Here is a 16,770-nt window from a genome sequence, read left to right on the forward strand (position 1 = left end):
TTGTAAGAGTAATAATGTACCAAGTAAAACTGGTACAGTTTATTGGGAAGTGAAGATGTTAAATATATTTTTGAAATCATAGATGCTTAACTTTTAATTTTCTATCCTATGCCCTGAGGACTAAATTTTCTAATTTTAGCTTCAAAGTTTGAGAAATTCTTTCTGGAAACCTGAACTCAGCCTAACAGAAGAATTGCTGTTACAATATTACGAACTCAGATGTTTGAGATATCATGAAATGGGATTAATAATATATGAAATCATTAAAAGATACGAATAAATAAATAAAACACTAGTTTTCTATTGCTTCCTACATTTCAACTTTCAGAAAGTTCTCATATTACTTTCACAATTTTCTCTACAGGTATAACATAGGGCCATTCTACTGGAAGTCAGCTTTGCAGAAAAAGACCTTGGAGTCCTAGTAGACAACAAGTTGAGCGTGAGCCAGCAACCTGCCTTTGCAAAGGCCAACAGCATTCTGGGTTGCATTAGGAAAAACATCCCCAGCTAGTTGAGGAAGATGATCCTTCCCCTCTGCTCAGTACTGGAGACACATATCTTGAGTCCTACATCTAGTTCTGGGCTCTCCAGTGTAAGAGAGACACTGAAGTGAGTCCAGAGAAGGACCACTAAGGTTATTAAGGGATTGAAGCACTTGACATATGAGGAAAGCTGAGAGAGCTGGGATTATTTATCCTCAAGAAGGCTCACAAGGATATTTACCTATGTCTATAAATACCTGGTGGGTGAGAATGAAGAACAGGGAGACAGATTTCTCTTAGTGGCACACAGTAACAGGACACAATGAGATAAGCGCAAATTGAAATATAGGTAATTCCATTTAAACATAAGAAAACAAATCAAGAGTACCTTTTCAAAGTTGTAAATTATTTTGCCTTTGTCTGCAATCTTACCGACAGTTGCCCAATTTAGTCTCATTTAATAATTTATTATGCCCTTTTGCTGTACTTTTCACCACTTTGACCTCCATATAGGAAATGTACTCACCAATTTTGAACACAAGGCTACCTCCTTCTCTTTCATACTTTTTGCTAGATTTCATACCAGTATTTACTTACTATATAATCCTTTCTAAGTTCTTGAATTAGATTTACAGCTCTTGTCAAGTTCCCTGCTGATGCGTCTAAATCATTGTCAGTCTCCATACAAATTAATCTCAGATATGTGTATATGAAGAGTTACACTGACTCAAAATGCAGGCACACCCTAAAGCCATAATGTTTGAAGGAATACAATACAGTACATTATTCCTTAAAACACTGTTCACCTGTAATTCATTATCCTGTTCTTTCTTTTTAATCCATGATTTTCCTTGTGTTTGTGGATCTACCAGAAGGGGATATCTAGTTGCTTTAGTGACAATGATACCATTCTGAATTGAGAGATCATCTCCAGGTAGCCCTTGAAGATTCCACTCACTAATCTGAAGAATGAAAAAAAACAAAACACACACACACACACACATATAGATATAGATATAGATATAGATATAGATATAGATATAGATATATGGAGAGAGAGAGAGACATATTTATTTTAAGTAGTTTGGAATAAAATCTCACTGGAATTATCCTTCAATTATGATTGTCCTAAGAAATAATGGGGACATTAAGTGAAAGGGGATGCATATCTGAACCTGCTGAAAAGTGACTAATGCAAATGGACAAATACTTCCAGGATTTTATTTTTATGGATGTTTTTAACCATACAGAATGATAAATAAATATCTATTTTAAAAGGGTAAGAAAGTCAAAAGGCACTGGACAGTCCAATTTAACATTTGAGATCAGTTAAGATAAAACCAAGCTAAAAGAGATTTGAGGCTTAACATTTAGTGAAGGAAATTTGAAGATTCTGGCAATGTCCTCTGTTTGTCTTCTCATTCAGAAGACTTCATGCATTCTTTTTTAAATGTTCTCTTTGATATAAAATTTGTTTTTGAAACCAGACAGAGATAATATTGACAGGACCAAAAGCTAACAACCAAATCTACTGTTTTAGCAGATATTTGATCTATAGCTGTGGTGATAGGTTCTCAAGATACTTGAAAGTGCACTGTCTTACTGGCAATTGTCTAATTGTATAATGTGTCACTTGTTTATAATATATAACTTGTTTATCTATCTAAGCATTGCTTAGTACTCAGATGTTCAGCAGAAATTACCAAGAACATTTGCAAACCAGAGAACTGCACTGCACAGCAATATTGGGGTTCTGTTCTAAGCAAGACAATGCTGGCTAACTGTCACAGAATATGTCGACTTACATTAAAATGAAACCCATCAAGCACCAAGAACTTACCGTTGGCGGATCTACCAACATAGAAATGAGGTTCAAGTTTTCAGTAAAGGGAATTTTCTGGGCTCTCATCTCTGCTTCCCATAGATCTTTAAGCAAAAGGTTCCTGAAGGTTTGATTAAAAGGCCCACAGTATGAAAGAAAACCTGTGCAGAGCAGTACATCTCCCACAAGTCTAGAAAAGGAACAGAGCCATAAACAGAAGGTGATGTACAATTTCAATTTCTATTGATTTAGACAATTAGCTTTTGAAACATAAGAAGATGCCTGTTCTGAGGACAATTTCAGGTGAGAACTGTTGCTCTTTGTCAACGAAAAAAAGTTTCTTTCTTTTTCCAAAATATTTTTGTGGTAAAACTTAAGGGTAGCACTGTATGAAAACATTATCTTCACCCCTACAAAGTAATAAAGCCCTGATGACAACCATTCCTTATTTCATAACTGAAGAAAGAAATTGATTTATTTCTTAAAAATATGTCTGCAATACAGTATTTATCAAAAGATACAAGTTTGATTCTCTTGGAATGAGCAGATGTCACCAGAAATGCCCAATTTGCCCATTAGAAATGGGTAGGTAGTCATGGGAGGGAGTTCAATAAGGTAGTCACAGCCCCAAGCCTGACAGTGTTCAAGAGGAGACTGGACAACGCCCTCAGATACATGGTGTGAACTGTGGGGTTGTCATATGCAAGGACAGGAGTTGGACCCGATGATCCTTGTGGGTCCCTTCCAACATTCTATGATTCTATGAAATTTATGGAAACAGAAACATTCCAGAGAAGCTGGGCCTAAACATTCAGGTTCTTTACTATCATCAACTATTTTGACAGGTTTCCTGTTTTCTGGCTAATCTCTGATCTGACAGGTTTCCTGATGTCTGGCTCCTAGGCTGCTCAACATTTTGTCATTTGGACAGCAACACAATGAGGACTCCCAGGCTTCTCAGAATAAGGCCTGCTGTCCCACATGTGTTTCAACACACAGACTATAAGACAAGGGTTACCATCTGGTCTCTCAGCTACCTCCTTTTATTCAAATATGCCATAACTAATATCAAAAGGGATGCTTCTTTTCCAATCCGGTATTAGGCTAGGAATACTTCAATTTTCATTCTCAGTGTCAACCTTAGATCATCCCTACCTCCCAGCCACTGGAAATACCGGAATGCGGTGTAATGTTACTAGCTTACTAGCTCTTCAGCTTTTACACTTCTTTTTTTTCCTCAGATGAATTTGATACCTTTTAATCTGAGCTTTAAATTCTTTACTTTGCTGAGTCCACCTAATTTTCTCTCCACTCAGTCCATCTATAAGCATAGAGGCTGCTTGCATCTTTCTTCTGCATGTTTCTGCATCATTCAGTAAGTCCTAAAATTAAAAAAGTCGTTCCTAATTTATTAACAGAATGCAAAAAAAACTAGACAGTTATTTTATATTTTTTAATCCTCTTACATATGTTATGACTATTTTACTTATTTTAAACTAATTTAAACTCTAAGTGCATCTATTGTCTTATATGTTCCTATTCACGAAAAGAAGGAAATATGAGAGAACATAGATATAAATATTTTTATAGCGAAACCTCATTCATGTCATTCAAGGTAGGAGGCCCCTAAATGTATATTTGTATCAACTCCTGATTACATAACAGTATAATATGCAAACATTTTTCATAATATGAAAATACTTTTATCTCACCATTTTCTCCTTCATTGCTGCATCAAACTTTGCCTGCACTTTATCCAGTTCAGCTTGCTTTTCATCTAATACCTCCTGAGCCTTTGCTAATTCTGCATTAGCTGTTTTCAGGTAGCCTTCCTGTTTTGCCAAGTTAGCCTGCAAAGAGAAGAAATATTAAAACAATAATCATACAAGATGTGAATTTACTCTGATGAATTATTTTAAGCCTACTGAGTTTGTAATAATGACACAATCACACATCAAAATAATTTTATTTTATTGTTTATATAAATAATAAAAACATTCAATCTGAAAACTACGTGACATATATACTGCAGATTTTTTTGTTGTTGTTAAATAACAAAGCAGTACTCAAGGTTCCTACTATATATTGTCAACTTAATTTAGTTTTTAAAAAATATATATTTGAAGAATCTGATTAAGGAAGTAAGTTTTCTGATCTGTACATACTGATTAGCCAAGAGGAGCAATCACTCAACATTCTTGCTGCTTCCTTGATTATATGCTATGTTATTTCTTTTTTTATTTGTACATTCTGTAGTGATCAACAATCACAACAAGACATTGGTACTTTATCAGCTCGCAATATAGCTTTTACTCACTAGAAAACCATGGTTCTAAAACAGTGAATCTTCCCATTGCTCCTAAACTAATATGTGTGCTGAACACAGGAAATTCATTAAATATATATTTTTTTAATTCATCCACATGCATTACTGTTGCTTTTGTAAATAACACTTCTACCAGTGACAAAAAATGTGGAAAAGATTTGGAGACATCATTCAGATGCTTTCCTGGTTTACTTTTTTTGGGGGGTGGGAGGAGGGTGTAAACGGTCCTAAACGTAGGGATTAAATAGTTGGTTTAGAATCCAAAAAGCAACAATTGCTGCATTTGAGTTTCTATATGGTCTTTACCTCTGACAAAATTTTGTATTCAAGAACATCAAAAAGAATACCCACACTGAAGTCAAAATTACTCTTTAAAATGTTTTACTCAATCTGGTTCCCATTATTGCAACGCAACTCCTTTATTGGTGTGAGTTCTGAATCTCTTCAGAAAGTCAGTATTTGGGCAAGATAGCAGCCCTCCACCCCCTCTAAGTTATTGTATGAAAGCAAAAACAAGGTAAAATAGCTGCAAATCTCTGTTTGCAGGATTCTTCAGTGAAGAAATGAAGGTACTCTCATGGTGCAACTTTTTGAAAACAATTTTAAAGTTATTATAATATAATAAAAACACAGAGCAAAACCAGATTTCACTGTACACAGTAAACCAGAGCACATAGCTTTAATCTAGGCTATTTTTCTTTTCTGTGTTCTGTCTAGAATCAAGAGGATGTAGGGTTTTTCTGCTCTTATCATCCGTAACCACTAATGCATATGGGTAATTATGTCTGAATAAAGTTATCTAAACACATTTTTTAAATCCTGCTACTATTAAAGTAAATTAAATTACATGGAAAGCAAACACAAAGCAAGAGATGATGTATTACCTTAAGAGGTAAGACTTCTTTGTTAACACCATAAAATATTGCCATGGCTTGTGTCCAAGAGAGGAGTCCTGCCACATTACCACACACCTTTTTAGCACTCTCCAGTGTATAGTCTTCCATGTTAAAGTAAGGCTGGAGTAATTCTACTGTCTCTTCATTTATCGTATCCTTAGGAAACTGCTGTAGACTCTGCAAGAATGGGCCACTCATAAGCTGAAAAACAAAACAAAACACAAACCACACAGGATATTTATAAGCTATTTAGATATTTTACATTTAAAAGTGTGCTCATTGGAGAGTGTGTTACAAAAAATGTTCCTAAAATTCTCCTGTAAAAAGAGGCAATTTATACATCTAATATTATCAGTGTGCTATTCAGTTTTACTCCTCCCACACACCTTCAATTATTTTGAAGTTTTAAACAGTTAATTCCATTAACTAGGCTTGAAAGTTAATGATGTATTTTCCATTTTCCGTATTCCTGTGTTGCCATTTTCCCTGCTCTTTGCAGGGAGGTTGGACAAGATGACATTTGAAGGTCCCTTTCAACCCAAACTATTTATGAAGCTATGATTTTAATAGCACTTAAGAAGCAGCATTTCATTAAAAACAAACAAACAAACACACACAAACAAATAAAAACAAACAAACAAAACAACACACACACACAAGAACAACAAGAAGATGAAGCCTCAGAGATACATTTATAACTTTTTTTGGAATGCCAAAAAACTTATTCGCATTTGTGAAATGTGATCTAAATTCTTCTGGAAATAACCTTTTTAACCTTTTTCTAAGAAATGTTTAACATGTTAAAGGCAATTCATGGAATAACTACTTATCCCATTTCATTATGCTGGTGGGAAAAAAAAAAGTTCTGATGATTTCTTAATTCCTGGAAAAGATTAAATAAAAAACAAGAGCTCTATTCATATGCAAAATATTATTTTTTCTTCATTTGCATGACAAAAAAAATTGAGGCAATAATATTGGTAAATTGATACACTAACGGAGGAATAACAGAAGTTAAAGAACAGCAGGAGAAGACATCTATATAAATTAGCATCCTGACAGAAGATCCAAGTCCAGAAGGAAGACATGGGTGACTGGCCAAGGAATACTGAAATGCAGAATGGGAAAACCTACTGTCTCTTACTCAGTCAATTTTTCAAACAATCAAGGAGCCTGGGAGGATCAGAAAAGACTGTTTAAATGTGAATGTACAAGTTCCCAAAGAGAAAGAGGTGTCTTCCAGAACACCCTTACCTCATGTATGGTTAGCATGATTGGTATATTTATTTATTTGCCATCAGGTCACATGGCAGGAACAGGACAAGGAAAATCTAAAGCTGCTACTGCAAAAGTCTCCAAGCAATTCACCCACCTATTATACTTGCTACCCAATAAACTCTATTTGTATACTATGCCTATTTTAAAAACATATGTTTGCATTTTTAAAAAATTCCATCCTGTTTTGAGTAAACAACATCATAAATTCTCTGATATGCAATTTACTATTTCTGATGTTTAAGAAGCACTGTTTGAAAACTCCACTTACTTTTAATGACTCTCCCCATGATGGCTTGCAGCAAGGCTTTTCTGGATCCATGGTAACTGGATCTAGTGGCTTTTGGAATAATAGCAGACAGCAGTCCATGATCCTCATAATTAGGTGAGGAGGTTTTGCAAGTTTTCTTACAGTAGCGATATCCACTGGTTTGATGGTCTATTTGAAGAAAAATGTAACAGGATTCAGCATCAATACCATAATTCTATTTTCCCATTCAATATCTCAATTTTAATGTTTGTTTGTCATACTTGGACACAAGTTTGTACTAAGTACATACAAATAAAGTGAGTAACTGAGCTTACTTTAATAAATTTCATAGTTTCATGAAACTTCAATAATTTTAATGAACCTATACTAGCCAAGAATATTTTCCCAGTGCTAAAGACATCACTCAAAGATCAAATCTAAATACAGCAGTATTAATGTCACTCCTCAGTCTAAGTGACTGACATAGGACTTAATTAAAAGCAGTTTCCTTAGTAAAATAGTATTTTGGATTTTTAAGGGTTAAGTGTCATAATTTATTCCGAGATGGATTTGGTTATTTTTGTTTGGCTTTAAGTTATTATAGGTATGAGATACTGCTTTTCTCCTCATTTTCTAGTAGCATCACTGACACTTTGCTTGTTTCAGTAACTAATACGAAAATAATGAATCATTGCAAACTTCAGAACAAACATTAATTTGTGTCTACTAAATACGTGCATGCCACCATCTGTCTAGAAGGAGTAGTTACAGACACATCGTAAAAAACACAGTGTAATGTACAAGTCCACACATTTTATAAGCTAATTTTGTGACCTTTTCTGGAAATTTCATTGATCTCATCTAAATGTCAGTGTAAGAGCAAACAATGTTCCTTTTCTGTTTTTTACCACTCAATATTTTTTTGTTACATACATTCTGGTAACTAGAAAACTATAAACTATAAAAATACAGTACATCATTGAATTCTGATCCCAGAGTTATTTCCTTTTTAATTGTTCAGAGCAGAATAATGAAACTGTGCAGTGCAGCAATGCCTCCAAATTTCTTAATCCTGATTCTGATTGCCCTGAATCCCCTTTATTTCCTCTTTCACTTCAAATTAAATGTTTTGTGATGAAGAGATAGCCTCTTATTCCTCTTAAAAAAAAAAAAAAAAAAAAACAACAAAAAACCCACTACTAGTTAAAAATGAAGAAAGAAGTCTTTTAGCATAAGAAGTATTCTCTTGAATTCAGAATAACAGATATTCTAAAGACATCTGTACCTTTCTGAAAGATTTACACCTTCATAATGATCAAGTATTAGGGGGGAAGCAGATCAAATACTATAAAATAATGTGCTTAAATTAAAACGTGAGATCCATAAATATTCAGAAACATGACTACCAGCTGTGAAGAGCTGGTACCCACAGTCAAAACCAAGTGAAAACAGCATGTTGGCAGCTCCAGCCCTTCTTTCATGGGTGACTCAAATGCTACTAAATTTATGAAAATGTAAGCATTTTACTCACATTCAGTGCAGCTTCTGCTTCTTCTAATGCTGGTTTAGCTGCCTCCAGTTTAGTCTCTGCTTTCACTTTTTCTACATCAATTTCATCGACAATTTTTTGTGCTTTATCTTTCACACCTTGGACTTCATTTTTTACTTTAGATGCAGCTGCAGCACTTTCTGTGACTTCTGCTAGTACCTGGAATCAATAATAAATACAGAAAATATGTAAATCAAAACAGTAGAACAAGTGATTAAGTTTTCAGACACAAGAGAAAACAGGTATATAAAAGATATTATGCAGAAAAATATAAAGCTAACCCTAACTATATTTCAGCAGGAGTTGGATAGTAAAAAATGAGTTATTTTTATAATGGACAGAAGACCTTCCAGTGGTTTTTAAAGCCAGTTTTTTATCCTATGATGGAATTCTTTTTTATTTGAACCTATAGTTTTTCAATACAATAAGTATTTGTTTTTTTGCTGTAATTCTGCAGATAAAAACAAAAATAGTGTATCTAATAAAACTAACAGAAGACAGCAAACCATCTGCACCAATGGTCAGCCTCTCTTTTACTTCTTTCATCTAAAAAAGACTCACTTTTAGTCTATTCAAAAAACAGCCCCATGTGAATACACAGAATGAAGTTATCCATTTGCATCTGGTTCTTCAGTACATTTATTTTTAATTCTCTTGTGCATCTGACAGTTGGTGTCAGAATGTTTTTTGACAAGTATTAGCTATAGGGTCAAGGCTAGCATGCTGTACGCATTTACAAGAACATAAATAATGCACTCAAATACCTGTGAGAAAAAATTACACATAAAACCCTCAAATCCCTCAATTTTTGGGGGGTGAAATCCAATTCTGGTTTTCTATAGATCTCAGTACTAGCGGAGAGAAATATATAGAATATGAACAATATTACAAGTAGTTTAAATGAAAGTCTGTTCTTTTACTATTTGTCTTCTATTTCTGATGACTCATAAGTAGTGCTCTATTGGAACAGCTACGAGGCTATGCGAATGATTGACAGAGAGCTATTTCACAATGTATATCAAATATAAATATTAAACAAGGTGAATGCCAGTGTATCTGTCATACTTCTGAAATGCAAGAAGTGTAATTTCATCCATTTCTGTTGTAATTTTCTCTTTTATGAGATAAAAGGCCTTAAAGAGTGCAGGCAGTCCTTTAGCCATCACTGGCCAAAAGTTTGCTCTCCAGTGCACCAGAGCATCCTGGTATCTCAGAAAACAGAATGCCTATATTAATACATTTCCTAACATGCCTTTCCAGAGAGTATTTTGGAAACTAGATTTCTACCAGACCACCAATCTCATTAGCACACAGATGCCTTGTTAATGTAAAAGACCAACTATGAAACCGAATTGTGATGCTCTTTTTTCTAAGCAATTTTGAAATAGTAAATACCTGTCTAACATCTGTTAACTTCTTATCTGCAACTAAGTGCTCATACAACCCCAAATTTAATAAATGTCAATCAAGCACACAAAACATCATGAAATAAAAAATGAAACCTGATGCTTATAGGAGAAGGTAAGATATGGGAGAAGAACAAGCAGCAAATTCAGAAGCAACATGCTACAGATAAAGGAGTGAAACCGCATTTTAGACCACGATGTACAGTTTTTGGCTTGTACAAATTATGAGAAAATTCTGCAATAGCACTTTACCCCACTGTATATCCTGGTGCTATCTGGTACCTTTTGCTATCTAACACTCAAGTACTTACTTTATCTGCCTTAACAGATGCCACAGCCAGTTCCTTCTCCTTAACGGCCAGTTCCTGAGAGAGTTGAGCAACAGATTCACTGGCCTCCATCAGCTTAGACAGACCTATTAAGTGAAAGATAAAATTCAGAAAAATGAAAACTATTTTTTACCTAGTGAGATAATACATTCTAGATCTATATCCCAAATGCTTTGCACCTCATGTTCTCATTTAAGTTTGTGTAAAGGAGAGAAAGTGGGTGTGTTTCCCATGCACTGATGCATTCTTTTTTTCTCACTATTCTTGCTCATAGATTTGAGCACAGTTTTTGGCTATTCCTGAGCTCCACACTGTGTGCTGAAGCATGTCTAGCCTTTCCTCTCTTCCTCATCACTGAATCTTGAAATCTTAGAACTTGCCTGGAAACATTCCCCTTATCTTCCTCTCTCCCTAAGGACTAGAGCAAGAGCACACTTGCAGTTACACATTTGTTGTCCAATGTTCCTCTGGGATGTCTCTCCACTTTTCTTTTACAAGATTTCACACAGACAAGCATCCCCCCCTAGAACATTTCTTGTTCTTTTGAGACAGCTGCCTCATGATCAGGCTACTGGTATTCTACAGGCTTGTTATTATTACTCACCAAATGACAGGCTATTTTGCCATTGTTAACAATAAAGTTCAAAGGTATATTCACTGAAAGACATTGTCTGGGAGACAAGAAAGATGTTTCAGAATATTTCCATTTCCCGGGCATATGCCACTTTCTAAAAATGCTCTGAGGGATCATGGGATCGGAGAATCATAGAATGTCCTGAGTTGGAAGGGACCCACAAGGACTGAGTCCAGCTCCTGTCCCTGCACAGGACAACCCCAAAATTCACACCATGAATACAAGATAGAGAAACATATGCTAATGTGCTACCCCCACCTCCCACTCCTCTGAGAGCAATTTCCAAAATGGTTGTTACTTCATTTCACGGTAAAAACAAATAAACAAACAAACAACCCACACCCTTCGCTGCATTGGCTTTCCCTGCTACAATCCTAGAGTAAGAAGAAAGAAAGATGGACAATGAATGAGAATACATAGATCAAGAAGAACTGAAGAATTTCTGTTGTAGACAAGAAACATTTATAGCTTCTTCAGGTCCTCTGCATACTTCCAGTCATAAGAAACAATACAACAGTACCATACCAGCAGATAATTATTTTTAGTGCTTGAAGTCATAAAGGAATGGCTGATTTAGGCATTAGAAACAGGAATAGTATTTTTCAGGGGAATATGTAGAAGTCCCTGTAGATATAATCTACAATTTATCTAAAGCAAGTTAAAAAGTCAGCATATATTTTGAATCTATAGAGACAATCAAAGTAATCTTTATCTCTTGTCAATGTATTTTGTAACTTGTCTGAATGATGACTACAGAAAAGTAGTGAATATAGAAAAATTATAAAAATCTCTTTATTAAGATACTAAGCCACAGTACTATCAGTATCTCAAGGATGTAATTTCTGTCACTTTTAATTAGCAGATCTAGAAACAAGTTGCTCAACTGGATGATATGCCTACCATGTCAAAGCTAAACTGACATCTTGTAGAGCCACAGTTTTATATGAAAAGACTGCACATGCGGCGCTCTACCAAGAATTCCCCTGATGGATTCTGGAAGAAGACACAAGATGCTAAGCATTCAGAAATAATCGTAATTGTTGTTGGTTCTCAGTTTTTTCCTCATCTGTCTTACAAGATTTTTCACCCGAATTGACAAAGGAGAGAAGAGATTACTTCTATCTTTCAAAACATGTTTCTCATATAGATATTACAGTGCTGACAGGCACAATTTCAGTGTGCTTGAGCCAGTGACTTTTCTATAAATCAGTATTGATCAAGGCATTTCTTATAATTTTGCTGCTTCACAAGAATCTTGAATTGGCCCAGACATCATTACATAACGGAAAAACATTCTAACAAGGAGATGAAAAGAGCGACATTATCTCAGCAGAGTCTAATAATATAAAATATAAATCCCATATCAGGATAATGTCCTAACAAACTGAAACAAATTTCAAGTCTAGTCTTTTTAACTTTCTAAATCTTGTTGACATTAAGTGATGAAAGATTAAGGATTGAAGGACAGACATGTGAGACAGTAGCTAAATAACTGGTAACAAACTTATTGATAATGTTCCTTAGCATGCAGTAGACAGTGGAGCACATTTGGACTCCGTGATGACCGGCATTTTTGTTTTGTAATACATCTTTTCTATGCAAGGGAAACTATTTAGAATATTTTCTAACTGGCATGAGTATTGCCCATAAGCTGACATGATTTTCTGAGCATCAACGATATAAAGATGCTGCAGTAGAAGAAGTACATGATCATTTTGTTTTGAAGACCACGTAAGGAATTAGCTGTAATATCAAGTGAGAGACTAGGAAAATCTACATGTGAAATTTTCTTGACAGTACTGAAGCAAATTAGGTTAATTATTTTAAATTATTTTTGAAAACAGAAGAACTGGAGAGAGAATACAAAAAAATATCCCACCCTTACAAATCTTCAAGGCTCTCAGACTTCATCCTCATCTCAAAGCGGGACTGATCACAAGTCCTGATTTTTACAACTGGCAACTGATCCATACAAAGGAAACAATGCATATGGTGAAAATATTGAGGATCATTTACTCCTCTGCAGTCCACTCTAATTCAGCAGTTTGTAAATAAAATAAATACCTACAAGTTTTATTTTATTTTCTTCATGTGAAGTGCACCAATTGCATTGTTAATCATTGTCTAAATGCTACATCATTTTACCTTTGTATGGAAAAACTTATGTTGAATTCTCTGTTCTGTTAGATATACAGTATCTTTTCCCATAAAGACCAAGTATCCTAAGCTGTTCAATTGCCTTTGAAGATTTACAAAAGCATGTCTAGATGAAAAATGGAGAAAACTGGAAAAGTATTCTGAATGCAATAGGTACCAACCTAATGCCAAAAATTAGGTCATTTCAAACAGTTATCCAAAACTAGAACATTTCAATCATACTTTTCTGTATTTCAGATGTCTTGTTATAAAATTACCACAAATAACAACTACTTATTCTATGGCACAAATCTGAAATAAGCCAACTGTGAAGGGCTCAGATCATATAGTGTGAATTTCTGTACGGAAATCCAGGAATAAATTAATAACTGTTCTTAGAGCTACCCCCTCTACACTAGTAAATCACAGATGCTCTTTCTGGCCATTTTCAGGTGCTACTTTCTATTGCAAATGCTAAATTGAAACTATTAAAGTTTAATATAATGCTGAGATGAATTATTAAACTGGCAGCTTTGAGGCATTTTTGTAAGAAAATCATTGAGAACTGGAGATAGCTGGAGTGCTTGTAAATGGTCCTGATATGATACCAGTTTTGAACTGTGATCCAGCAGAACTGATTTTAAGTGATCACTGAATAAGTAGCCTAATATTAAAAACACAGATCATTTGAGACCATAGGTGTAAATATATGTTTATCCCTATTTTGCTTACCAACTTTCATACGATCAGCTTGTTCATTAATACTCTCCAAATTTTCAGCATAAACTTCTTTGTAGCCATTGACAAAAGAGAGGTAGGATTTAGGTGTTACATAAGTTCTTCTTCGATACCTAAAACACAGTATATTGGCAACATCAACTTAATACATTTTTGATATGTACAACCATTTGATTACTTGAAATTAAACAGAAGATTACATAAATCAAGTCTTTAACTCAGTCAAAATCAAATTTCTTCATCAGGCAAAACCTCATTTCCAATGACGTTGCTTTTATCCACATAAAAATGTTAAAGATTGTTGAATAGTGGGAATGAAGATACTGAATTTGCAAAATAGTAATTACTTTCCACAGCCTTTGCATGTATTGATACAGCAGATTTATTTTTGTATTAGCCTTAAAAGACACTCATTGACTCATACAACACAAGGGCAGAAAACTATCAGCAGCAACACTTTAGGGATTAATCATAGCTTTTGTATAAAATATTACCTTTGGAAATAATTCTCACAGCTTTCTGAAACTATATCATGAAAGAGACCCATGGCTTCCACTACTTGCGTTTTAACTGTTGCAGAACAGACCATATTAAATTCTGAAAGAAAATAACTGGCTACAGCTATAAGAGCTTCCCTGGGCCATCGACTGAACCAATCCATGGTGCATCCTGATATGAGGCCAGGAAATTTCAAAGAACGTGCACGGAACTTCTCACCAACCTAAGAGAGTAAAAGTATTAATTTATTATATGATTCTTAATTAGATTGATAAAAATGTTTAATTCATATGAAAAAATAAAATAGTCTGGTTTTTTATTGCTAATTTTCTACTCAGAACAGCCTGCACAGTTTTTTCTTTTATAGAAGTATTTTGCTGATTTTCCAACTTTCAATATTTTATGAAATTTGAAGAAATAATTTCATGAAAAATATAAATGTTTCTTAACAGTTTAAAACTTCAGTTAACTTATTTTAATTTCCATTCAATTCTTGTTTTCAAGTAAAAAGCAAGAATTTCACAAAGATACGTTCATTGATTTGTAGCAGGAAAGAATACACCAGGAGGAAAAAAAAATAACATGTAAGGAATGGTGTAATTTGTAATTGTTTTGTTTTTAAGTTCTGACAACTGTACTATTACTTCTATTATCTCAGCAATTATAACCAGACTTCATTAATCTTTTATTGCATCTTTAAATCTCCTTAAAAATATAAAGCTTGAATAATCCTGTCACACCTTATAACATAGCTTGCTAATGGAAAAGAGATATAAAGAAAAAACTTACTGGAGAAAAGCAGAGGACAACATGTAAATTCTTTTTTGCTCGACTTAAAAAATATTCATAAAGATTATCAAAGGTGGGAGGACATCGAGGCATCTCATTTTTCATCACAGGTATTAATCCTTGAGTGATTTCATCCAATTCATCCCGAGGAAATAAATTAGAAATCTTTTTAAAAAATTAAAATTGATAAGAAAATAAATTGCATGGATGTAATTATTATAGAGTTTGTAACTATTTGCATACATCTGTATCTTTCTCTCTGCATACATACAGTTTAGATTGATTAAAAACCAAATTTTTCCCTGATTTAGACTTCATGTAACACCATTAAAAACTAGGAAATCTAACTCAGGAAGAGTATACATCTTGACTGGCCAGTGAATACTCATTTAATAGAGGCTACTGAAATATCCATCACAGATCCTTTTTTTTTCCTGCATTACACTGAAATAGAGATAAAGTAACTACATACCAAAGGCATTCATTTAAAAAGTTGAGATATTTTAATCATTATCGATTCTACAATTTATTACCAAAATAAATAAACTAGTGGGAATAAATTCTGCAGTTTCCTGCATCCCTACATTGCCTGTCACACCGAGATCCTTACCTCGCCTGAAGACAGCAGATTATTAATATATTCCAAAAATGACTCATCTTTTATTTCATTATCAGTGAAAATGAAAGTGATCCCTTGTCCTTCAAACCCAGCTGTTCTAAACAGCACTTTTAAATCATCTGAGAGATTGCTTACATTATAGGATCTAGGAGGAATAAGAAACATCACCTGTTAATTCAAAACAACTCAGAATACTACTATTTTCATATTCTAGCATTTTATGAATGATAGTGCAACCATCATTTGTAAAAACTCATTCTGGCTCAAGAATAGTTAACACAAGGTCCAGCTTTTTTCAGTTGAAACTTAATCCAATGTTTTACACAAACCAAACAATGTATTGTTTTCCACATTTTAAAACTGTAACAAAATTTAAAAATAAATAAATAAATTCATAAAGAAGGCTGTTAAAAAACATGAGAGAGAAATCAATAGCATAAGTTGGATTTGTATATTTCTAGCATTTCTTACTTTGTTAAAGTGATCTGAAATATTTTATAGCCAGCAATAAAGGAGGCCAGCCGGGAAAGACTTTGTTTACCAGAACCACCAACTCCAACAAGTAAAGCATTTCCAGCTGCTGTCCGAATTATCCGGGAAATCTATATAGGAAAAAATGGAAAAAAGCTCATTAATAAATTGAAATTAAAATGTTAATTAGTAAAATTGAAAATCTTTTATATTCTACACTTTCTTTACTAGAGCACAATGTAGATTATTAAAAGAATACTTCCAAAAATTTTTTCTTCTCAGCAGAACAATTGTACATTCTTAAGGAATTTTGTCTAACTGATGAAAAATTTTCATGTAAAAATATAGGATGATTATAATTAGTTACAGATAGGATTTAAATACATAAAGAGAGACATTTTGAGATCTATGTTGAAGGCATCAGTCTGAATGTGTTTAAAAACATAAATTAAAACAACTTCAGCTAGAAGAATAAACACACCTCATTACTAATTTTAAGAGTCTGAAAGACTTGTACATGTTTCAACTATCATTTAGTGTTATCTTC

The 16,770-nt window shown here is 33.9% G+C and overlaps 1 protein-coding gene across 1 annotated transcript in view; it reads right to left on the bottom strand.

Annotated features, from left to right (window-relative positions):
* Positions 1-16,770, bottom strand: part of DNAH8 (dynein axonemal heavy chain 8) — a 134,833-nt gene that overhangs the window by 36,803 nt on the left and 81,260 nt on the right. The window contains exons 56-68 of the mRNA XM_082048935.1: positions 16,224-16,354; positions 15,744-15,897; positions 15,134-15,298; positions 14,341-14,567; positions 13,841-13,959; positions 10,321-10,424; positions 8,586-8,762; positions 7,076-7,243; positions 5,518-5,730; positions 4,020-4,157; positions 3,562-3,689; positions 2,326-2,497; positions 1,292-1,447 (exon numbers count right to left, since the gene is read on the bottom strand). Of these exons, the coding sequence (XP_081905061.1) occupies positions 1,292-1,447; positions 2,326-2,497; positions 3,562-3,689; positions 4,020-4,157; positions 5,518-5,730; positions 7,076-7,243; positions 8,586-8,762; positions 10,321-10,424; positions 13,841-13,959; positions 14,341-14,567; positions 15,134-15,298; positions 15,744-15,897; positions 16,224-16,354 (2,052 nt within the window). The remainder of the gene's footprint in view (positions 1-1,291; positions 1,448-2,325; positions 2,498-3,561; positions 3,690-4,019; positions 4,158-5,517; positions 5,731-7,075; positions 7,244-8,585; positions 8,763-10,320; positions 10,425-13,840; positions 13,960-14,340; positions 14,568-15,133; positions 15,299-15,743; positions 15,898-16,223; positions 16,355-16,770) is intronic.

This window comes from Streptopelia decaocto, assembly GCF_964273445.1.
Source record: "Streptopelia decaocto genome assembly, chromosome: 3".
NCBI lineage: Eukaryota > Metazoa > Chordata > Aves > Columbiformes > Columbidae > Streptopelia > Streptopelia decaocto.